The sequence below is a fragment of the Perca flavescens genome, chromosome 1 (genome assembly GCF_004354835.1).
Source record: "Perca flavescens isolate YP-PL-M2 chromosome 1, PFLA_1.0, whole genome shotgun sequence".
In the NCBI taxonomy this organism is placed as follows: domain Eukaryota; kingdom Metazoa; phylum Chordata; class Actinopteri; order Perciformes; family Percidae; genus Perca; species Perca flavescens.
This window is the reverse complement of record NC_041331.1, coordinates 12,785,224-12,811,470: the sequence shown is the minus strand read 5'-3', so window position 1 is coordinate 12,811,470 and position 26,247 is coordinate 12,785,224. Positions and strand designations below refer to the sequence as shown.

General features: G+C 38.8%; 1 protein-coding gene across 1 annotated transcript in view; it reads right to left on the bottom strand.

Moving 5' to 3' along the window:
- The window catches only part of luzp2 (leucine zipper protein 2), a 124,276-nt gene that overhangs the window by 22,355 nt on the left and 75,674 nt on the right, over positions 1–26,247 (bottom strand). The window contains exons 11-12 of the mRNA XM_028595879.1: positions 15,555–15,617; positions 3,144–3,206 (exon numbers count right to left, since the gene is read on the bottom strand). Of these exons, the coding sequence (XP_028451680.1) occupies positions 3,144–3,206; positions 15,555–15,617 (126 nt within the window). The remainder of the gene's footprint in view (positions 1–3,143; positions 3,207–15,554; positions 15,618–26,247) is intronic.

Genomic DNA, 26,247 nt, shown 5'->3' with positions numbered 1-26,247 from the left:
CAACATTTTGGCCAAGACCCAGGCAATGTGAGGCAGGCGTTCGTCGACACTAGTTCTTTGCCATCTGCGTAGTGTGCTAGCACCTCTAGTGATGGACTTTAAGCCTTGAACATTTATGTGGTGTCTTTTACTGGCCTCTCAAAATGAAAAACTGCATGCACTTACATTCTGAAACACCCAAGGTCAGCTAACCCAACAAACAGCATCCACAATCTCAGAAAAAAAAAAACGTGCGTGAAATTTCAGAGATGGCTGATGAGGCTGATTGATGGTTTCTGGTGAGTTTTATAGACCTATGTGGTACCTTAGTGGCTTTTGTGACACTGTGGGGACTCTTGGCATGTTTGCTGATTTCATCTCATTTCCATCTCGATTTCTGCTAGTAAAGTAGCGATTTTAATGACGAACTTGTCTGTCACTTCTACCACTCGCGGGGGTACTGAAATGATGTTTAAGTTTTCACTGATAGATGAGTCACGCAGTGACAGTCAAGGGCAGGGCAACATTCACCACTATGGGTTTCAAAGAATCAAATCTTTCTCTCAGAAGATCTTTTTCCCATTTACAGGGAGTTTGGGACAATCGCACAAAGCCATTTGTAGCTGTCGGGCTGCGCTCAAGAGGGAATCCAAAGGTAATAACGTTTGAGGAACAGTTCTTTAATCATCAACACAAAGGATTGCATATAATCTCTTTGGGGCAAATGAAAGGTGTAAGTATTCACTGATGATTCAGCATAATGGGATACTGAAGGTTACTGATAAAAAAATATTCAAATTTCAAAGAAACTTGCGACATATTATTGGATATGTGCCATTAAAGTACTGGCAGTACAATATAATTTTACAATAAGCTAAAAGAATAGAAAGTAGACACAGATACAAAATGCGGCACTCTGAGCGGTTGTAAATGTTGCTGAATATGAATATGTGTTTGGTTGAGAAGAAAGTGTAGAGTAAAATATAATCATGAGTCCAGGCTGGATTGGCTCACAAGCACAAAGAAAACAAATGCAGCCTGCTCTAAGCTTGTCTTGTAAAGGATCTCAAGAATGTGTGTTTGTATGTGCATGCATGGAGGATTTGTAGCATTACAGTAGTGAGCCATTACCATCCATTACAATATAAGCATCATCAGCGGATAGTCCTCTGAGGACTGCGGGTGCATTGACCCAGAAATGCTGACTTTCAGGGTTAGTGCCTCCAGGTCTAAAGCTCCATATTTCTTTGCTGAATCCATTATAGAGGTATGGGGTCAGTGGGGTACTAGCTGCTCTGCTAGACGAGGCATGCAACTACATCAAGCCGTCATTTTTCTTTTCTGTTTTTTTTTCTAAGCTGGAGGAGAAACAGCTCTAGGGGTAAATTTGAAAGTGGACTGGCGAATTGAAGAAGATGTGAAGGCTTGAATACTGCTCCTCTGCCAAAATATTGTCTCGTAGGGAAACGCGGGGAAGGCAACGTCAGTTCCTCTGAAGTTTTTAATGTTTTGGCTGAGCAAGTGAAGGGAAACCTGCCTGTGGGTATTGTTTACAGTTATGTATTGGGACTGCATAGTTTGGATTCACTGAGTTGGGTCTCTTTTTAAGTTGTCCTTCAAATCGGAGGGCTATTAATGACAAATGATCCACTGAAGAAAACATTGGCGATACTGGCTTCTTTTCTGGCACTGTAGGTGCAGTATGTCCTTATTTTGTGAACCTGCATTATTGCATTTAGTCAACACAGTATTCTTTTATGGTTTAACAATTCTTTTTCCTTTATGGCAATACCTTTTTTTTACTGTATCCAGTCTTGTGAGTTTGTGGTCTTTGTGTACTGTAACACTGTACTGCAAAATGCAGTTTGATATGGTACAACAGCCGTCATAACCAATTCAAATGCCTCCAGGTCAAGGTGCCTTGACTGACATCCCTCCTGTGAGGCTGATGACATTTTGAATTTTTAGTGACTATTCTCTACTTCCTGCTCCCTTGTCCCCCTCTGGGATTATAAACAGGACATGTGGAATACAGTTGAGTTTTCAGGAATAGCAAGAGAAACCAGGGAGGTCAGAGGGACATTATGCATTTCCCTTGGACCTTTCCATCAGGTAAAAAAAAGAAGAAAACTGAGTTTTTTTTTTGTGGAATACACTATTAGTTATAATAGTATAAATAAAAAATTAATTAGCTTTATCTAGAATGCAACTGCAAATTACCATAGACCATAATGTTCTGAAGGTCCACAATAAATGTTTGGTGACATTGAGCAATAAGGTTGTGTCGTGTAAGTTACTGATGCAATTTAGAGACGTTTGCGAGCAATGACACCAAGCAAACAAGTCAATGCATCCATCATTCACAGGCTAGAAATAGAACAAGGAACAGGACATCCAGGGACAATATATTCAGGCATGGGGCTAAAAGCATCAAATTCCACCTGTGAGCATTGAGTTCTTCATTTTCATTTATGTCTGACACAGCTTTAGGAATGATGGGTTTAAAGGATCAAAACATACATTTAAGAAATGACATTACAGGGCGTTGTGGCAGAAATGTGGACTGACATTTTAACACCGCAAACAAGGCCTGAAAGGTCAGTCCATGTACCAGTAAATGCCAATAAATATTACATAAGTGCTCAGAGCTTTCACAGAGAACAGAACCTTGAATCCTCACAATACAAGGGGCAGTGGAGTATGAACGGGTTTGCCACTGTCTATAATGTTCTTGCAGAGGAAGGATGTGAGGGGGAGGCAAATTTCTGATGCCCTATAATATATGCTACCCACTGACTTATAGGCATAGACGGTGTCATCTGTAATTTGTGTCTTGAAGATTCCTTTTATATGATCTAATGCATAAATCTTTATCAACCACATCCACCACTGTCGACATCATTTATCCACCTACCTCCCATGATTGAAAAGGATGGGATGGATCTTGCAGAGGGGAAATCAAAGGGCAGGACATAGCAGTACATGGACTTAGCGCTGGCCAATTGGCTTTGCATGCTGCTGACAGGGAGGGACTTTGTAATTGCAGACTGAATTAATTGGAGTACCTCCTGTGATGGGATCATCCTTTTCAAGCTGGTCTGAAGTACCTGTTTACCCCTGGTCTGGAGCTATTATAAAGCCACCCCCCTTCAGTTTGAACTTACCTTAAAAATTAAATCCTTTTTCCCGTACCGCAGTTCTTTCAGTTGAGCCTGGATTTTTTTAGACTGCAAGAGGAAGATAAGGAAATACGTGTTAGCTTATTCAAATAGAGAAATTGGTTTTAGATCACATAGCAGGATTCTGCCAGCTGCAGCAGAAGAGTCCTTTGTGAGTGTTCCCTGGGTAAGGCTCTGGCTTAAAGGAAGGCTCTACTGAGAGGAAGAAAATATCAAATCTCCCCTTCACTGAACAGCAAAGTCCACACAATGATGCAGTCATGCACTGGCTTCTTGCCCATTGTCTAAACCTGTATTCTCACTCCCACTACACACATTACCGCCACCATCACCACACACATATGCAGGTTCCTAGGTTACAACGGGCTCTCTTCTGTCAGCGGTAAGCAGTGCACACACAGTCACAAACAGAGCAGATCTTTACTGCCGGCCCCCAAAACAGACACAGTGACCAGCTCTGCCTGACATTCATTCTGCTGTTCCACTTCAGTACGCACATGGAACACAGAGGCTGTCTCCTAGATATCTTGATACACAGCCACCCACAAAGCTGCTCATGATGTGAGCATGAACAGTGGAAGGACTCTGCAGCACTTCAGAGGGTTTCTCTCTGTGTCTTCAGTGAGGCTAGAAGATATTTTTATTGTGAAGCCTCGCAGGACTGTAACTGTGATTAATTGGAATGCAGATCAAATTGCCTTGACCCCCAGCAAAGTTTAAGGCTAAAATGAAAGGATGGGTAGGTCAGTGCATGCTATTTCAGTCGTTACGGGTTAATTGGAGCTCATATGAAAGATTATAGTATAATAAAAAAAAATGTAATCTCTCTATATCTCTTCTTTCAATGTATCTATATCTCCTCCTCTGTATTATATGTAAGTGACTTTCCGTTTTCCTGTTTTTTATGTCCATTTAAAAAAATTGAAAACTGTAAATATCACTAAAAGGTTTCATGTTTGGTTGAGGTGGAAAAGTTGGTGTATTGATAAAAACCAAATGCCATGGAAACAGACGTGCGCATGTGAATGAAACGTCACGCAAACCTCGGCCACACCGAAGAGACAAAAAAAGAAATCTCATATGTGTGAATCGATGAAGAGACTGTAACGTACCTTAATTTAAGGTGTGAAACAAACAAAAATGTCTGCCGCTGAAGAGCGGCAGACATTTTTGTTTGGAACAACAAAATGACATATAAATAGAAGTATTTATATGTCATTTTGTTGTTCCCTCTTCTTCTGCAATGGTTTAACTGCAAACGAGACTGTGCAGTTCCTGGAAATGCGCTTAAAATTTGCATTACATTTGGATGGAAACGTGACTTATATCTCTTTCTTCCTTACCTTCTACCCACCTATCTATCTTAGTCTGTCTTTACATCTGTACATATACAGTATGTCTTTTTTTCTACCTTTCTATATCTCTTTCTTTATATCCATCTGCACTGTAAGTATCTTTTTTTTTTATCTGTCTATCTCTATAAACCTCTCTTTCCCTTCCTGTCTATCTCTACACATCCTTGACACAGGCAGTAAAAATGTGACATGAGGTCTAATCTTTCACCAAAGCACACTGAACCCGATTCTGAAGGACACATTCTCTTCAAAGGGTTTTGTGTACTTGACAAGCACCTGCGCCTTTTTTTATGATATTCTTTATCTTGTTATTCCTCTTCCTGGGGAGCTTCCATGTCCCAAGACACCCATCTCTGTCATGTGTAACTGGATCCAAAAATTGCATCCCGAGGCTCCTCATAAAAAAACTGTAAGGGCTAACTTTAAAACTCCAACTCACAGAGGGAGAGCCATATATTTGATTTGAGATCATTAAGTCTGTGGTCCAGGTCATAACATGAAATGTTAACAAATTTATTTTATTTGTATCAGTTAAGTGGAGCTTTTGAGATACTCTCTGGTAATGGAATGGATCATGTTATGTGGCTCCAGAGTCACTGTAGTCTGTGGAGTGTTAACTTCTAAATGCAAATATCTGAATCTCTAAAAGTGCTGAGCGTTTCAGACTTGCCAAAGGATTGGTCTATTATTTACTCAGAATAAATCATGTGAGCTGTTGCCTCGGCCCAAGAGAATCACAGCAGCACCTCTGCCTTGTTGTTCCTGATGGTTCAAATCCTGCAAGGGTGTGACCTGCATTTCAAATAGTTACAAGCAAAACAAAATGCAGCGCCATTTCATTTTATAAGCTTGGTGTAGTTTAACAGCTCTCCCTAACTTTTTCAAAATATTCAAGTAATGCATCACTGTGAGTCATCGTCCTTGTGAGAATGATGACAAAACTGTTCAATTCCGGCAGTCTGTCCCAAGGACAGACATGTTAATGTGTGCGCAAGTACACTTATGTTCTGCTAGGCTTATTATGTATTTATTTATTTATTTATTTGTGACAAGATCAGACAAATAGAGGATGCCAGGTTCTGGAGGGATTTGGTCTTTTAAGATTAGAATTTGGGATGATGTTTTTGTGATTCATTTACTCTTGTTTAAGTGTCAGTTGTTCTAGACTCAAACTCTATTGACAAAGTTATTAACCTTCTACAATTGACAGTATTGTGTAGCCATATATTATTTTTAAGTTGATGACAAACCTATCTTTTACCTATCTTTTGTCCACTTAGGGACAGCCCAATTGTAAATACAAATAGACATGGCAAATGGCAAATTAAATTGATGAGCCATTAACAATTTCCTAACCAAAATGTGTAGCACCTGTTTCTGAACCCACAGAAAAGCATGCAATCCCTTAGTCACTGTTAAATAATGGAAATTACCCAAATATATATACAGTACAGGCCAAAAGTTTGGACACACCTTCTCATTCAATGCGTTTCCTTTTTATTTTCATGACTATTTAAATTGCAGATTCTCACTGAAGGCAGCAAAACTATTAATGAACACATGGAATTATGTACTTAACAAAAAAGTGTGAAATAACTGAAAACATGTCTTATATTTTAGATTCTTCAAAGTAGCCACCCTTTGCTTTTTTATTAATAAGGGAAAAAATTCCACTAATTAACCCTGACAAAGCACACCTGTGAAGTGAAAACCATTTCAGGTGACTACCTCATGAAGCTCATTGAGAGAACACCAAGGGTTTGCAGAGTTATCAAAAAAAGCAAAGGGTGGCTACTTTGAAGAATCTAAAATATAAGACATGTTTTCAGTTATTTCACACTTTTTTGTTAAGTACATAATTCCATATGTGTTCATTCATAGTTTTGATGCCTTCGGTGAGAATCTACGATGTAAATAGTCATGAAAATAAAGAAACACATTTAATGAGAAGGTGTGTCCAAACCTTTGGCCTGTACTGTATATATATATTTTTAAAGCAGCCAAATAATCCAAAATCGGCACATTTTCACCTCTCAACAGGCTCGGGCATTTTGTATATGTCCAGAGAACCAGCCGTTTTGTTTGATGCAGATTAGCTTTTCAAAAATAGATTTTTTGCTCTTTCATTTTCAGAGTGTCAATAACTTTGAGTTAAAGCTGAAACCACACCATCCAGTTCTGCATTTAAAGACATAACTCAAGAAGTATGGCATTACAGCCTTTATAGGTTTCTCATTATCCAAGTTCAAAAAGCCTACAGTATATATGACAGTGTATGAGTGCTTCTTGAATTGGATACATGGAGATGACAAAAAGGTAATATCTATGAGAAAAAAAACAGAAGTACAATCGTGCCAAGACAGGCAGAGTTTGGTTTGGTCACGAAGCAAATTTGTCTAAACTTTAATGAGTATGCATTATATAAGTTGTCAGGACACTGATGTCTTTCTAAACATCTGTTCATCCTTTGTCATTGCACAGTAGCTGTCAAAGCTTAATGTGAGGAGAGACAACAAACAATTGGATTACACTTTTACTGAAAAACATTGTTTTGGGAAAGAATAGATCTGTTTTGTATCTACAGTCTGTGTCCATAACGTAATGTACCATAAATCATTCCATCACATCAAAGCAGATACAAACACGTGACATGACACCAGCGGGTGGTAGGTGTGTTCGGACACCCTCAGCATACATCTGTATCTGCACTCGTAGGAGAAGAACAGCAGCATCACAGAGCTGCGATATCTCCTTCCCTGTTTAAACAGATATTTCAATATTTGTGAAGTGTGTCTGATTGGCTGAAGCATGTGAGCTGAGGCAGACCAGCAACTGGCTGGCAGCCAAAACTTACTGACTAAAGTATATATTTTATTTCAATCATTTCAGTCAGGGTAATCTGATTTATTCAATATGGACGGTGAATGAAGTAGAGCATAGTAATACGTTTGGCTTTTTTCAAGGATCCACTCTTGTATGCTCCCTATGCACATAACCTATTATACTGTAAGGTACATCACTGAGGCTGGGAGCCAACAACATGTCCCCGAACAACGCATGATCAAAGCTGCCAAACATAAAATATTCATATGTGTATATGTGAATTATATTACATAGCAATTAACTGCATAGATGTCATATCTTTGCTGCTTCCTGAATGGACAGAAAAAATAATAAATATTGAAATAAAGAATAAATAGAGGGGGATGACTAGGACTAGGACGAGGATCGAAACAGATACCATATATGTTAGCGATAATATAATATTAATAATAATAATAATAATAATAATCTTCCTTGGTGCTCATATCAATCTCACACCTACACTTACCATCTCTAATCTAATACATACTGTAAACGACAAATTGTTGATTTATCTGTCGATTATTTTCATTATTAACTGTTTTGTCTGTAAAATGTCAAAAAGAAAAGAAAAATGCCCGTCACCGAAACACGATGACATCCACTTCAGAATCAGATATTGTAACTTTAGTTAAATCAATATGTAGAAATCACTTGTATGACATTCTAGACTCGCTTTGGATACATTTAGCAGTACAAGAATAAAACCAGTTCAGCCTAGTGTCTGAGCTTAGAACATACTGAACCCTCCCTCTCACTATTACTCACATTAATAAATTGATGCAAAGAACATTTATTAAAATAACTGATGTTTTGTTATTGAAGACGATGTCATCGCATGATTTATTGCCCCAAAATACACAAGATGAGGATGATGGCATGCTGTTCCATTCAATAAGCCCTGTAGAATTAATTCCATGAGGCCATTCACCTTGAAATCAGTCATTACAGGAAATCCTTCCAAATCCAGCGTGTTATATTTTATCTGCATATGGTTCTGGTTACTAGATGTTTTCAATACATACTGAAGCAAGAATGAAATGTATATTCTAGTAATAACAGAGAGTGAAACTGTGCAGCCACACCATAAATCTGACAGAGTGGGACAGACGTGATAAATTTATGCTCTTGAGGAAAAGATGCGCCACAGATTAAATGGCATCTGTAATGTCACATGCCGCTCTCCTTCACCTTGACTTGGGTTTTTTGAGCTATCGGATGTTTCCCTTGAGGAAATCACCGTCTGGTTCAGAAAGGTTGCATGACATTTTTCCAATGAATCGGTTAAAAAGCAAAAACAGCCAGATAGGCAGTAGGAGCTTCTCCAGCAGTAGTACCAAACAGAACATGCAGCATCAGAGACCTGGCGAGTTTCCTTCCCAATTTAAATGGACTGCTGAATTTGGGAACTGATTGTTTTTGGTAAAGTTAACAAACACACAGCTGAATCAGGCCCGTGGCTGCCTGCCAGTGAGTTTGCTGACCGAACTTCACTAAGCCTGTGATACATTTTTTTTTAGTGACCTATTCTCATTCAATCACATTTGAACATTGACAATTCCATTATCGTTTTTGCACATTTTTTTTAGATTTAAGAAATAAATTGGCATGGAACGGTGCTTCCATCCATCTGACTATGAAATACCTCTGGGTTTACATAATGTAACCATTATTACAGGTTTTCTTGATTGCTTTGACCTGCTTAAAGAAACTGGGATCCACTCGGTTTTCATCATCACTGTCTCAGCAGAGCAGAAGACACCTCTTGCAAATGTGTTAACCCTTTCCAGTCCCTCCAGAAAAACGTGATTATGCGATGGCATAATTCAATGCATAATTAGCCAAAGTCCGCATATTTATGCGGGGGCCGCATTTTTTCAAATACGCCACACTTTCTTACCGCATAAATTGCCGATTTCCGCGCAAAATATTACTACTAATACTAGAATTGCTGGGTCCTTGTATATTATAGTGTGGTCTAAACCCACTCTATCTGTAAAGTGTCCTGAAATAACTCTTGTTATGATTTGATACTATAAATTAAATTAAATTTAATTGAATATAGGATAACATGGCCACAAGTCTTATTAGCCCTGGTAACACTCATAGCAGCTAATAGAGTCCAAAGGAGTTTGAACCAACTGACCAAATGTGTGATGTGATATCATTGTTATTTAATGTAATTAAACATATGCCAATATTATATGACATATACATACAGTATAACATAGAAATCATGGTTCTGTGAAATTAAATACATCTTCTATCTTTACACTAGAAGCTGAAACAATCAATTATCAACATTAGACAGAAAATTGGTCGGACAAAACAACTTGAAGATGTCAGGGTTTTAGAGAATTGGTATTTGAAAAAGAAAAACTTATTTTTAGGTTTTTCGTACATCAAACGATTGATCAGAAAAATAATTAGCAGATTTTCTAATAATTCAAATAATTATTAGTTGCAGCCCTACCCTACACATCGGAAGTTTCCTCATAAGATAAACTACCAAACAAAACAAGCACTTTGGTATATTTTGAAACTACATTGACAAGAGGTATGTTGTTCTTAATCAAGCGCCACCCTATTTGTGTTATCTAAAAGCATGACATTTTTTTTGGTGGATATTTATTTCAATGTATTAATTAATAATGTTTTCTCAAAATAATAGCCAGTTTGTTCTAGACTCAGGCTACATCACTAAGTTACAGTCAGTGAGGATACCATACAACCTCCTTTACAGTGCTGTTGACATGTAATTTCATGTCTTTTCAGCTGAGAAGTTTTCACTTCGCAACACAGATTAAGAGCACAAAGCTTGATCCTCCACCTCACATAAGCGGAAGCAAAGCACAAGTTAAAGCAGCTTTCTAAAAACGATTACCACACCAAATCAAATGTATTCCAATATACAATGCAGGAATTCCCAAAGCCAATTTTCACAAGATGAGAATGCAAATCACACATAAAGGAAAGCTGCTGTTTACTCATAAAAAAAGGTCTTAAAATGTATCATGTGCAACAAAAGGAGCTTATGCTTAGAACGTTTATCCAAGGTCAGCTAAAAAAGATCTGGTCAATCTTGGTTCTTGGACATGGCTTCAAAGCCCAATTTAGGATTCACGAGCTTTTTTTAAATGCTCTGAGGAAGTCTTAATTAAAAAGATTTTTGAAGCATGAAAATAGACAATAATTCAGTAAAAGTTTAAGGGTAAACATGGCCTTTAGGGGTAATCTAGGTTCAACTTTTGATGTTTTTGGACACCCACTTACAGTGAATGGGGCAATAGGTCAATAATGTTTCCATACAGACAGAGCACATATCAGATTTTAGAACCCATAAACAGAAGTTATGTTTGAGTGGGCATATCTTACTTCTTTACCAATAGACAAACTGTAATAGAATAATGTCGTTTGCAATTGCTTGCTCTGGTGGCAATTTTTTTTGCAGCTTTAGTATCCATCTCTTTCTGCGACTCTGCAGTCATTACAGCGTGATTACAGGTTCAGTCCGTAACCCTTCCCCTTTAAACATAAATAACTTTCCAGGATGAAAGTAGGGGCATGTAGGAATGTTCCTCTCACTGATTTACTTCATTTTATAGCCTCCCAAGGGAATTGAAGACAGTGACCTCCAGTAGCGATATGCTCCCTACTCAACATCTATACTTGCCTTTATACCACTTCTGCAGAAATAATCACAGTCACACAAAGAAGCACTGGACCAGAACACATACTGAGCATAATATATTCTCATCTACAAGCACAAAGGCCACCAGTCTTTGTGGTCGTTAGGAATATTCTGGCTCTGTGTAGACTGACAGACAACGTCAATCTGGACCTTGACATAGCATTTGTACTCTTTCCAACTCGTTCCTGAAGTGTTACAATAAGACTTGGTTGCATAATCAAATGTGCCATCATCATCATCTCAGAGCTTGAATATGTGATGATGACTTGGGTGAGCTTAGCTGGTGAAATGTCGGGGATGTTCAGCTGGAGGATTTGTAGAAGGAAAGAAGCCTGTAATTTCCAACTCCAATTTCCTGTGTCTCAAAAGGAACTCAAGAATAACTTTAGTGTTTGAGCAGACTTCAGAGTCGATGAAAAGCTCTTCAACATCAAGAGCTTCCAAACACTAAGTTCTCTTTGTGGACCTTTGGCTTGCTGCGGTGCGCATGAAACTATGCTGTTAGAGCAATAGCATAATGGGCTGTGATTTGCCGAGAAAATCTCCATCTACTGTGCTGAGTCCGTTTATCTTCATGTTAATTATGATGCACAAGTCAAAATAATAGTTTTCAGTTATTGTAACAATAGGAACGGATGTCACAGGTTGCGTGTCACTTAGGGGAAAGCACCAGCGATAAGCAACATGTTAGCAGCTCAGTGCTGAGGTACCAGCTAAGCAATGTTCACACTTGGCGTCTTCTTTTTAAACTGCTAGCGGCTGTTTTACATAATAATCCTATGGAGTAAACCATGTTTTCAAAAAGGTCCAGAGCGCTTTTTTAAACGCCATCGCCCTTACTTTCTGCAGCTCAGAGCATCTTTTTGAAGTTAAAAAAACTACTTTTTTGACAGCTGGCCAATGACAAGCGGAGTAGCGAGAACTGCCGTTTCCATAACAACAACAAAAAATGGAGAAGTTGCTGATAGATAGACTGATAGAGAGTTATATGATATGACCGGGTGCTCCCTGTTCAGGGAATGACGGTTGGGGGAACTCGCTCTGTTTTATCTAACGTTAGTAGTAGCACCGCTCCCTCTCTCTGTTCATTCTCTAGATCGCTCCAACGCTTTGTTTTATCCCACACCGCTCAACACAAAGTACTCTTGGATACTGTAGCAGTAGCTGTTCTTACAGCAACAAAAGACGCTCTTGGCTGCTTTTTGGAACTAAAAATGCTGCCAGCTTCAGAAAATAATATGATCCGTTTTATACTGTCTAAACCTTCTAGGTATCATGTGGGAAGAAATGAGTTTAAGAGGGTTGAGTTCCTGCCTGTTAAGCTTAGAGTTGAACAACTTAAACTTAATCATATGTACAGTATTATTAATGGTGTAGCCCCAAAGTATTTGGGATTTCAGATTTTAATGGTACATACTCAACATGCCCATGAGACTAGGGCCAGTGTCCGTTCATGTAAGGTGCCATGTGTGAATAGCGAAGCCAGAAAATCCTTTTTTTATACAGGAATTATTTTATGGAATAGTCTTCCACTTCATATCAAAATGGCAGTAACGAAAAGGGATTTTAGACATAAAGTTAGGGCCTACTTATGGAATAAAATAGATAATTAGGGGAAATAAAATCTAGATTGGGGACAGAGAAATTTATTGTTTGGTAGGTCATGGTGATTTAGCTGGTTTTTTGATGTGTAGTTTTATTTTTATTGTTTTAATCTTAGGACTGTATGTGTTTGCATATGTTGTATGTCCTGTTCTCTTACATCAGGGACCATGTTGGAAAAAAGTGTTTTTCACTTTTACATGTTATCCCTTGGATCCCCCTTGTTGTCTTTCTATATCCATAAAAATAAAAACCAAACCAAACCAAACCAGCTATTTTTTTTTTTTTTACTAGAAAAGCGCCTTCGTCAACTTTTTCTTGTCAAAGAAGACACCAAGTGTGATCATGGCCTAATTATTAAAATCATTCCCTTGCGATGATCATTTTCTTTGCACTTGTCCTTGTCCCTTTGTCTCTTTCTCATGCAGCTGTCAAGCTTCGTTGGCCGCTGTATCAGCACTTTGCTGGACAGCTTTGGTTGCTTAAGGATGTAATGGCTGTGTAAAATAAACAGTGAAAGCTGACGGGTCATGGATAATGTAATTAACCGTTTTACTCGGATTATAGTGGACGCAGGTATTTGAAAGTGGAATCCGCTATGTTCTGAGATCCTGGAGCTCTTGATGCCCAATAGAGAGGCAACCTTTGTGGTGCTAGTATTTGTCTGACTATATACACTCAGTTGCCAGGTAATAATATAAACTCGTTGATGAAGGTAGGATTTATTGCAGAACTGTTCCTTTTAGGTCCACAAGTTTTAGCTTGTGGACCTAATACAGTGGTAACTGAGTGTATTTCCCTATAGAGCATAGTAAACAGCACTATAAATGTTCAGGTTTCAGGTTTTCAAAAGACTGACAAAAGAAACAGTCAATGGGAAACTTCACTGAGAATTAAAAGCTAGTAAAAGAAAGGCTGACCTCTGGACAAGAAGCGTCTAATCAAGAGAAAAGGAGCGGGCAGATCAACTAATTTGAGAATTCAAGGGCATATTTTTGTAAAGGTACAGATTACAGTACTAATTTAAATTCCTTGTCTTCACATAAAAATGCAAACCACTAACTGTCTGTCATTCAAAAAGCCTTAGCTGCCTTTGAGGAGGTCTAGCCCAGGATCTTTCCTAAAAAAAAAAAAAACTCCATCTGCACAATAAGGTTGCCATCTATCAACCTGTCTGTATGTGCTACATGTAAAGGATTTAAAGTTTGTGCGCATACTGTAGCCTGGATACAGGAAATTCGTGGAATCGCCAACTGCACAACTACACAACTATTGAACCCACGATTACACAGCACCAGCTGCACTCACATGGGCATGTCATCAGACGCCTGCAGGACCCGCTGCCTTGTAAGATGCTGCATAGCTAAATTACAGCATGAGCATTGGTCAGCAGCATGGCAAAAGCAGCAGTTCAAAGCTCAGCTCAAGGCTTCACTAAAGATGTGAACCTGGTGGACGCAGCTGACCGCAACAACTGGCAGCAGTGCCAAAGTAGAAAAAGAGGAAAAGTAGGTGAAAGCAAAAATGACACAGACGGAATGTACTCGAAGCTGCTCTCGCTACAACCCGAGCTCCTCAGATTACTCTGTACAGCCATCAAAGAGGCTGCTGTTAGAGACAAATTGTTCTGAGATTCACTGGACGGCCAAAACCAAGCAAGTTTGGGTGTTTGTATGTGTGTGAGAGAGAGTGAGTGACAGGACTGGACTATTGCTAACCTTTAGTGGGTCTTTTTGTGAATTTTTCACCACTTACTGTACAAGTACCACCAAGGGCCCTATCTTGCACCCGGCGCAATTGCCTTTGTACACCGACCCATGAACCGTTCCTATTTTGCACTCGACGCACAGCGGACTTTTCCCTCCACAGACGCACGTCGGTAAAATAGGGAATGTATTTGCGCTCCCGGGGGCGGTTCAGCTAAAAATAGGAGGCGTGTACAATTACTGAAAATGCGCTTCAGGTGTTTGGATAGGTCAGGAGGCACTTTACAGTACAGTCCTCAAAAAGTCGCAGCATTCTTCGTGGCTTGTTGTGATTTACACAACATTTCCATGAATCAGGGATGTGTTGATGACATAAAATGAGGAAATATTAGAGGAGTTAAGGCGACGTGATGTTGAACTACGGCGGGATCTGGTCCAGGAGTAATGCGCGATGTGCTCCTGGTGGAGCGGGTGGACGGAGATGGAGTGGGGGGAAGAGGAAGAGGCACAACAGGAGCAGGTGGTGCGTTTGGAGCCTCCATGGCTGCAGCAATCCTCTCCAAACTTGAGGAGATGCGCCCGAGAGGCCGCAGCAACATCGCCACCCGGCCAAGACAGGCATTTATTACTTTGCCAGCATTTATTACACGCCAGCTCCCGCTGGCGTGCGCCAGGCAAATCCGCCGTCATAATAGCAATCCGCCATGGAACAAGGGCGCCTGCTCTTAAAGGGAATATGAGATGACGCTCTGATTGGTTTATTGCACATTACGCCCAAACCACACCTAGCTACTTCAGACCAACCCATTTTAGATTTGCGTCGGGCGCAAGACTCATTTAGCAGTTATAATAGCAACAGCACCCGAGATCCGCCCACAAAGCTACTTGCGTTTTGCGTTTCATACTTGCGCTTCAGATCGTTAAAATAGGGCCCCAAGAGTTCCTTAATCACAGTTGAATTAATGATCTAAATTATAGTGAATAACTTAACTCAAGACAAAATGTTCTCAGTTCCATGTTTGTTAACATTGCTTGCTCACTAAAGAACAAAATGTGTCTGCAATATGTTATCATGAATTGCACCTTTTCCCATGAACAATGAACAATTAAGTAGCTTGAGCTGAGGATTAATCATGTATGTGACAAAAAACAGAATGTACTAAATGAAAGAAATTCTTACCTCTTCAGCATAGGCGTCACAAAGTTTGTGTCCCGAGAGCAGTTTGTTTTTCAAGCTCTTGTTCTGAAAAAGAGAATAGAAGGAAAGACGTGATGCCATTGGTGTCTGCCCTGTGTTCTGCACTTCATGTTCCTTTAACATTTTTGCTGCTTTATAAAAAGTACCATTTACTCAGTAGGCTTCTGTTTCTCCATCAGGCAACTTGGCTGTTGAGTAGCTCTGACAGCACCTCTCAATCTGAGACTAAACAAGCCAGGAGGGCCCTGTATGAGGATCTGAAAGTGCACTCAGGCTCATGGGCAACTAAAAGGTCAGCATTGTAGCTCAGGGCCAAACCCCTACTGAACTTTAAACGTGATCAGTAAAGCCTTAAACTCATTTGACTGGCAGCCAGTGGAGAGATGCCAAAGTAGGGGTCATTGGGTCTCGTTTTTTTTGTGACAGTTAAGATCCTCGCTGCAGTTTTCTAAACAATCCGGAGGCCCGAGAGGGATTTTTGACATAGCAATACAGTGTGTGGCATACATTTACATCAGATATGTTGAAATCAGAACTGTAATACTCTCATCACCAGACACCATATATATAGCAAAAGTCTCAATTCTGAAGAATACAATCTCTGAAAAATATTTCTGAATTATTTTCTACTTTTTCTCCAGTTTTCTACATATTTGAATCATGCCTGAACTAAAATACCCCTGGTGAAACCAGAATATATAGCACAGCCCCTGTTTCTAAAAAGCAAGGTGACTGTAAAAGATAGCACAAAGGTTTGTGGCCACAGGCTTAGTGGGCCACAATACCAAGATCTCTCTCTCTCTCTCTCTCTCTCTCTCTCTCTCTCTCTCTCTCTGAGTTGAGTTTGAGTAAAATGCACTACTGTATATTTAAAAGGATGTGTAACGACACAAGGGAATGGGACCTGGGGGTAATAAAAGCATTGGAATGGAAGGAATTCCCCTTTTTAATTGACATTGATCTGTTAGTAAGAACGGCCCGAAACCAACTTAATGCTTAACCCAAAGTACCCATCGAGATCTCAAGATGACCCAATAAAACAGCCCGATCAACCATGATGAAAGCTTCACTAATGTCTAACAAAACTAAAATGGTACAGTCTCCAGCATCTGCAGTCAAGAGAAGGCCATTCAAGACAGATAGTATCTACTGGCAAATTAGATTGACTGTCTCAGAAATGGTATTATAGTGAAACAAAAAAAAAAAAAACTACTCGGTTAAAACAGTATTATGCATTGAATTGAACATTCTGCACTATATACAACACAATGTACTGTATGTACCAATCCATATCATATGATATGAGGGCTTACACGTACATGTTTTTATTGGTTTGTACTGCAGCCAGTCTCAAGCTTGCAGCATGTTTTAACTGCTACTTTGAACATGTCATATGTCAAAGTTAAGTTGTATCTCCAAAAAATAAAGGGAGGAGCTCCATGTTAACACAATCTCAGTTGTTGCATCTTTGCTTTCACATACTGTTTGATAATAAGACGTTCAAAGAGAATAGATTGTTCATCATTCTTCCAAAATGTGAGCGTTTACTGAAGGACTGGGGAAATATATTAAAATGGGTTCACAGAGCCTTATAATGAGTTGAGGGAATATAAAATGATCCTGGTGACTGAGGAAACCTAAAGGTGAGCCCATAACACTGGATATTGACAGGAAATGACTGCCACTGTTGCATAACCAACCCCGTACCACTTCTGTTTCATCTAAGGAAACACATACAATTAGATGCAAATTCATCATAGCCTACACTGGAGAATTATTAATTCTTTTCATTGACTCAACAACACATTTAAAATTCTTAATGAGTTTATCAATGAGCTAATTACCTGTCGAGGGTCTGTTCTTCATACCCATTCGGCAGAACTCAAGTGAGAGCAATGAATATTCATTTACTAGCTTTAATTCAAGGAAACTAACTCAATGACCAGCACAGAAAGCCCTTTCCTCATACAGTACATACAGTTTGTTGTGCTACATAAAACAAGTGAATGGAACAGCAACTCCTTTTCCACACTTGTTTTGCATGTGAACAGATTACAGTGTATGAGCTTAGATTTGACAGACTTTGAAACAGCATAATGGCGGATGCCAGGAGGGGGGTCCTGAGCCTTGCCAAGGCTGTAGTGTTGCTGAGCTTTGCGAAGGCAGCAATCTCCTAACTGCACAATGAATGGACCAGAAAACGTCATCACAATGTTTGCTATGTGGGAGGCACATAGCAAATAGGGGGGCTGAAGCTACCCCAAAATGTTCCTAAGCCCCCCTAAATAATAATAAGAACAACAATAACAATTTGATTTACAAATAACCATATCCTCATTCATATTTAGACGCAACAGATGATAAAGTATAAAGTATGCAGTGATGCCTAATATGCCTATTTATTTCATTTTCTTGTACAGCTATTTTTCATATTTGTTTAATTTACCAACTTATTAGCTGTCTGACCTCTGTTTGTCAGTTTTTGGACATTTTGGATGTTGTTTCATGTGACCAATTTGCATTTCGAAGTCATGAAATTAGCATCAGGGTTTTTTTATCTTAAAGGATAAGACAGAAGTACGGTGGCCGAGACGGTTCAACACAAACGCAAAAGCTACAACACAAAGGCAAAAGCCACAACACAAACGCAAAAGCCACAACACAAACCCAAAAGCCACAACACAAACGCAAAAGCAACAACACAAATGCAAAAGCTACAACACAAATGCAAAAGCTACAACACAAATGCAAAAGTTACAACACAAATGCAAAAGCTACAACACAAATGCAAAAGCCACAACACAAACACAAAAGCCACAACACAACACAAACGCAAAAGCCGCAACACAAACGCAAAAGCCGCAACACAAACGCAAAAGCCACAACACAAATGCAAAAGCTACAACACAAATGCAAAAGCTACAACACAAATGCAAAAGTTACAACACAAATGCAAAAGCTACAACACAAATGCAAAAGCTACAACACAAATGCAAAAGCCACAACACAAACACAAAAGCCACAACACAAACGCAAAAGCCACAACACAAACACAAAAGCCACAACACAAACGCAAAAGCCACAACACAAACGCAAAAGCCACAACACAAGTGAGTGACAACAGAAGTCAGCGTATGAGCAGGAGGAAATTTCTTGCATGTTTGAGAAGTAATTGAAATATGGTTCCTTGCTAATTAGGATTACCGTACTGTTGCTATGTGAGTGTCACAAATAAGCAATGTTGTTCAATATCTTTGTATTTTCATGTATGTACTCTCCATATAGGCTACAAAGGAAAGTGTGTGTGTGCCTATTTGTAGGGGTAAGACTGAGGACATGCAACAAAACCATAGACTGTACAAATGGTAATATACAGTCTATGAACAAACCCTTTTACATGGCTTTAAATACAGTGTAAACACAGGAGTCCAAAGTCTGAATTCTATTTATTTTTATTAGTAAGCACGAAGCAAGGTCATTTTAAAATTTCTGGGTTTATTTCATTCAGACCAACCCATGTATGTGTGTATGTAGGACATATAACGCCCCTAACACTATAATAGGCAGCATATTGAAGGTAAAACAATTAGCATTCACTTTAAACATCTGTTTACAGTAAACATAACCACACACACACACACACACACACACACACACACACACACACACACACACTTTCCAAACCAACAGTATCGAGGGAATTTGCCACTGGGATCTGATCGCTAACCAGATATATATACGGGTTAACAAGTTACAAGCATGTAACAGTGGGATATAATATTTGTGTGATTTAAACAGCTTCACTAAACGTGACAAACTATAGACTTTAAACGTAGGACTCGCGGGTAAAAGACGCTGGGCGCCATTTAGATAACGTTATAGCTGTAGCTTCGTAGCCTAAATAGCAGAGTACATATGAAAATAAAAAAAGATATTGAACAATGCTGCTTATTTGTGACAAACACATTGCGACAGTAATCATAATGAGCAGGGAACCATGTTTCACTTACTTCTCAAACAAACAAGAACTTTCCTCCTCCGGCTCCGTTTGTCAACCACATCTGCTTCCAGCTTATGTATTTATGTTGTGGCTTTTGCGTTTGTGTTGTGGCTTTTGCGTTTGTGTTGCGGCTTTTGGGTTTGTGTTGTAGCTTTTGCGTTTGTGTTGCGGCTTTTGCGTTTGTGTTGTGGCTTTTGCGTTTGTGTTGCGGCTTTTGCGTTTGTGTTGTAGCTTTTGCGTTTGTGTTGTGGCTTTTGCGTTTGTGTTGTAGCTTTTGCGTTTGTGTTGTGGCTTTTGCGTTTGTGTTGTAGCTTTTGTATTTGTGTTGTAGCTTTTGCGTTTGTGTTGTGGCTTTTGCGTTTGTGTTGTAGCTTTTGTATTTGTGTTTTAGTTTTTGTGTTTGTGGTGTGGCTTTTGTATTTGTGTTGAACCATCTCGGCCACCGTACAGAAGGAACAGAGTAGAAATGGAAGAACATGATATGTCTGTCACTTTTTACTTGTTAACATCTTGGTTTGTTGACTGGTTGTTGACATAAGTAGCTCTAATACAGTAACGAAAGAAGTGAGTGCAAAGATTTTGCAAACGCAAGTTACAAAAACCCTGGGGGCTAAGCCTCCCCAGTCTTTAAATTCTAGTGACGTCCCTGGAGGCAACCCTGAGAAGATCATCACATGGGAGATGATGGGTGGCTCGGGCTGCAAACAGTTCATCGCTATGCCACAGTATGACACAGTTAACATCACCAAACGATTGTGCAACAGACAGTTTTGGAACACACAATGCACTTCATTAAAATGACAAATCTCAAATGAACCAAGTGGAATTAAATATGATGTATTACGGGCACTTAGAAAGATGTTTTTGGTATGATTATTATTATGGTCGTATACCAAAATTAGGAAAAATAATGATTTAATATGAAATGACTATGTGTGAACCGTGGGTAAAGTAAAACTTGAAACAGTAGAATCAATGACCACAACACAGAGTTAAGAATATGATTTTTTTTATTGCACCACATTTATAATTTTGTTGTCTGTGTGTCTGTCCTTCAGAATCAGCCCTAGTCAATGCTTTTGTTTTTGGCTCCAGTGCAGGTATTTTGGAAAATACGATATTGCAGTGAGCAATTATAGATGGCAAATTAATTCAATTTAGGTGGCTATAACACATTTGGCTATTACAGTATGTTGCTGTGCTCTGATGATAGATTTGCTGCTTGATTTTGGAGACAGCTCAATGTTGGCTGTGCACCACAGGGATGGTTTGGATACAGGAGGAGAAGGCGGAGTTTGCATCCACCAGCTGGCCCTTGACATCTACTTATACATTATGTGGCCACATCCACAATTCTCACTCTGTGTCATGGCTCTGACTGCATTGCCAATTATTGACAACACAGCTGCATCTGTATATAGTCAGATTGATCAATCTTATTTTATTAGCCATGCTAACGGAATTGGCATTTAGGGTCCCCAGAGGATCAATCCTATCGACTTTGGTGATCCCCTGGCTTTTACAGCACCACCTTGCGGTTGATATTTGTGTCAACCTGTTTACAGTACTATAATTTGGCAGGCAGGAAAAAGCTACATTCAGTTGAAAAAGTAGCAGTTTCTCACATTCTGGCCCCTGTCTTTTCCTTTGCAATTCAATTATCACTCCCACACACACATGTGCAGTGTTTACTGCAAAACATACAGTACATGCACACGGAGAAAATGTAATGAGCTGGGACGGCAGTTGTTTTGTGATTCAGAGAGGCAAAACTGTCCTAGTATCAATTTCTCACAGTTGTACCTCCTCTCGCCTTTGCTGAAGGACCACCATTTGAGGACATGTAGAACTGGCAGCTGTCATAAAATGTAACGTAGTGTAGCCCCGGGACATACTTAGAGGGAAAATAGACATTCTCTGGAGCTTATATGTCACAGTGCATTATGCAAAGTGTGATAACACTGAGCCACATATGTCCTAACGTGTTATTCCCGCAGCGCTGTCATTCTGTGGACCTGGAAATGAAGGAACATTTTTACATTTACATGTTGCTCATATTTACCATTTAGAAAAATGCAACAGCACTCATGTTTTTACAAAATCTCTCTCACAGTATGCCACAGGGCCTTTATCACTGATCCACGACTCTGATCACTGATCCACGATCACACAAAGGAATGATAGAGCACTGGCATTGTTTGGTGATGTGATGATTTTCAATGCACAATCACATTATGTTCCGTTTCGCATAAAGATTGCAGAGTTAAAGAATGAAGTAAAGTTATATTAAATAAAATATAAAGGCAACTAAAAATACTGTATATAGTCATACACAGCAATCACTAACAATCTATGGCCTATGCTGTCAGAGCTCCTAAACTCTGGAATGCACTTCCTGTAGAGATTCGATCATCTACCTCCTTATCAAAAACACATTTTTTTAGAATGGCATTTTTTATAATTATCCCATAGTTGTGTCCATACTGTATGTGCATACTTTGTACATTGTATATGTGTGGTGAAGCATGTATAAAGAGAATGCTTGCATGGGTATATGTAATATGCATCGATTTGTCTGTATGCATAAAATGTATACATATTCATGTTTACAAATTTGTTTCTATTGTCTTGTATTACTATCTTTATTCTGTTATTGATATATGCTGCTCTGTTTTAATAATTATTTTTATTATTGCCTCATTTATCTGTTTTATTGTCTTGTAAAGCACTTTGTAGCAGCTGTTTTGAAAAGTGCTATACAAATAAATATATTATTATTATCTAAAGGACTTCAGCACTCAAAAAAAACGTCTATCTGACTGAACTCAGCAGTTATTTTCACACATTATAAAGTGCTGTGAGTGGGGATATTTACTGCCCATAGGTTAACCTTCGCACTCGACACACACATTAGTGTTGGATCCTTTTAGGCCTAGTGTGAGATGGCAGAAACAAACTCTTCAGGTAACACATTTTTTAATTTCATTTCGATCAAGTTTTTCTCACATTAACACCATGGAGTGGGAATGTAGTAATGTGCAATTAACCCTGCCTTATTACATATTCTATGTCTTAAACAGATTGTATCCCTTCTGTGACTACAAAGTTGAAATAATTCATCAAAGGGCAATGCAAGTTGCCGAGTTGACATTTTTATTTTCAGTGAGAACAGTCACACGTAGCCTGGGAAAACCCTGACGAATTTCCGGAAAATTTGAGATTTGTTCTGCAAGTCAGTCTGGCCAAGAGCCCATTCAAGCCCATTTCCAATTTTTCCAAATCGGGGCACCAATCACAACTGTTGAGGCGGGCTTTACACAATGACGATAGCGCAGCGACAGCAAGCAGCTTTTTTGTTTACATTCAACATGACGGCCACCGAAGCGCAGCAATCCGTTGATGCCGCTGTCGCTGCTACGTCACCCGGATCTTTGGTCTGATTGGTTGAAGGACTATCCAATTGCGCCCAGAGGCATTTGAGCGGCGTCCGTTGGTGATGCCCCTTTGGAAATGAGCTGTGAGTGAAGCTTGCCCAGACGTCAACGTCAACCAGGTTCACACAAGTCACACAAGCAATGGCGTGCACATCGCCTGACACCACTCGGGGGTGGTAAAAGCAAGAGACTGTGTATGTCACAACATATTTCAGCTTAAAACGTCAAAAAGCTTCATTGTTATGACAAAGAAAACTAAATGACAAGAGGTTTCTGTGGCATTACATTATAGCTCAGGCATCTCATTTGTGAAAATACAACTTCATTATTAAAGGCCACAATGAGCCATGCCCACAGACCCAAACAGAGTCAGTGTTTTCAGTGGACGTCAATGAAAACCACAGAAAACAAAATACTCCTAAAATAAATACATTTTTTTCAGTGAAATGGTGTCATCAGTCCAGTTTTTTAATAAACCTTTCAAAGATTTATGTTTAGCAAGACACCAAATATAGAAGTGATTCATCTTGGATCAAGAAGTGCATCATGGATAATGTCAATCCTCCTTAGCAGAGAAGGCAGTGAAAACAGCACATAGCATCTGACACTGTTAAACTTAGTGTAGAGTAACAGTAAAATTTAGTAGAGTAAAATCTTTTAAATTAATTAGTCTTTAATTCAACTGAAAGACATGTGTTGCAGTGCAGAGTTTTTATTTCAGCTCAGTGTGAGTCTTTGCGGTCTGCTGTCTTTCTCTCCTCTTCTTTGATCTCTGTGTTCAACTGAGCGCAAGGATTTAAACACACACACACACACACACACACACACACACACAGTCCGCTAACCTGTTGCTCTTGCTATCAATATTAGCTATTTTAACATTATAAAACATTTATAAACATTATAAATGTGTATGCAGGCTGAACTTACATTTACATAAATCTAGATAATCCAACACTGCATAGAACCATGAGACAGTTTCCAAAGATTTCAAAAAATAAATTTTTGCTGCTCAACTTCTACTTTTATAGTTTTGACACAATTTATGTTAAACAGGCTTCAAATAAATAAATATAAAAAAGGTCTGTTAATCAAGCAGAATGGACTTAAGAAAAGAAACAGAAACTTGGCGTGTCATTCAATGTCAGCTCAGCTATAAAAATCCTAAAACTTAATAATGAATAATTAACATTAAATAATTCTCAGGGACCTTCTTTTTCCCACTTCTCCATTTGCCCATTCAACATTTGTATTTATGAATAGCAGCTTTAGCAGTTTAATTGCTTTGCTTTTTTTGATAACTCTGCAAACCCTTGGTGTTCTCTCAATGAGCTTCATGAGGTAGTCACCTGAAATGGTTTTCACTTCACAGGTGTGCTTTGTCAGGGTTAATTAGTGGAATTTTTTCCCTTATTAATAAAAAAGAAAAGGGTGGCTACTTTGAAGAATTTAAAATATAAGACATGTTTTCAGTTATTTCACACTTTTTTGTTACGTACATAATTCCATATGTATTCATTCATAGTTTTGCTGCCTTCAGTGAGAATCTACAATTCAAATAGTCATGAAAATAAAAAGGAAACGCATTGAATGAGAAGGTGTGTCCAAACTTTTGGCCTGTACTGTAAATTAGTAAAATAAAAACACATTCCAGGGTCTATGCATTTGACGGCCTCTGTCATATATTATTAGGCAGATTCCACACATAACATAATCAATTACATCCTGTGCCCATACAGTCTGACAGTTTGCCTGCATTCTCAAAGCAAGAAAAAATAAGAAACTCACATTGCAAGAAAGCTGGGGCTGGGCATCTGCACTTATGTAGCTGTCGAACACATCTAATACATCACTGGCATTAGCAAAGCAAATGTTCACTGTGGAAAAGCTATTAAATATGACATCATACAGGGCATTTGGCAGCGTGAGCTGAACATATCCAGGCGGTTTTTAAGGACTCTTGAGGTCAAAGGGGGGATTATGCATTATGCAAGTGAAAATATTGCTTTCTTGTCACTGTTTCATTGTTCTGACACAATCATATGCATATAGTAAGCATACACTGTGTACTGGAAACATGGTGGTCTTGTTGTTGTAAGATTTCCCTGTCAGCCTTCTCAATTTATCTTTGAGCAAGATAACCCATTTTGTTCTTATCTGATGAACCCAATATGGGTGTTAATATGAACAAACTTACTGCAAAAATCTAAAATCACTATGATTTGTCTTGCCATCATGTCAAAATCTCTGGCTTGATACAGTGCCAAAACATGGATGGAAGGCTTGTATCATGTGGATGCGCCGACAGTTTTGTTGTCATTACTTAGAATTCCTCATGGGGGCGACAGAAACTACGCACTATAGCTTTAAGGGGAAATCCTGAAGTGAAAGACATGAGTCAAACATCTGTCAAATTTTTTTTTTTTTACTCACATACTCATTAACGTTTAGTAGGTTGCAGATTCTCCACAAGGAGGAGGACTGCCAGACCAGGTCCATACACCCCAACCTGCACCACCCATTGGAAAGAAAAAGTAAAAGCAGCAGCAATGTGTCAATGTCGCCTACTACAGACAAAGAAGGTAAATGCTGATGCAATTTGAATTCTTCTACCATCTGCAGGCAGTGTACAGCTGCATCTTTTTTTAAATAGCTACTCTTGTGTGTGTGCTTTTTGGAGATGTTGAATTTATACCCTTGTGCTACCTCTACGCCAAAATAAATTTACTTTCCAAAAATGAAGGGACAGGTAGCTTAATCAAGAATCAAATAATTAAAGTCCTTAATGTTGCTTGTGTTTCTCAGATTTAGTTTTAACTTTAACTTTTAAGGATCGGATTAAGTTGATATGCAATGCATAAGGGACTTTAAAATATGAAGTTAGTGGGTTTGTCCCAAACTGAAAGAGAACAACTACTGTGCGTCTCTACAATTTTACATGTACTTTACTTGAGTATTTCCATTGCATACTTTATATGTAATGTTGTCTGTTTTACTCCCATTATATTTATTTGTCATGTGCTGTTATTAGGTACTTTACAGATCAAGATATATAACAATAAAAAGCTACTTTTGCATGAATGCATCAGTAATAATAATCCAATAATATACCATATAATTGCTTATTGTCTTACAGTACTTTTACTTTCAATACTTTAGGTACATTTTGCCACTATGAACATAATGTGATTTTACTCAAGTGGAGGACCTTTGTAATATTTTGTATCCTTACTGTATCTTT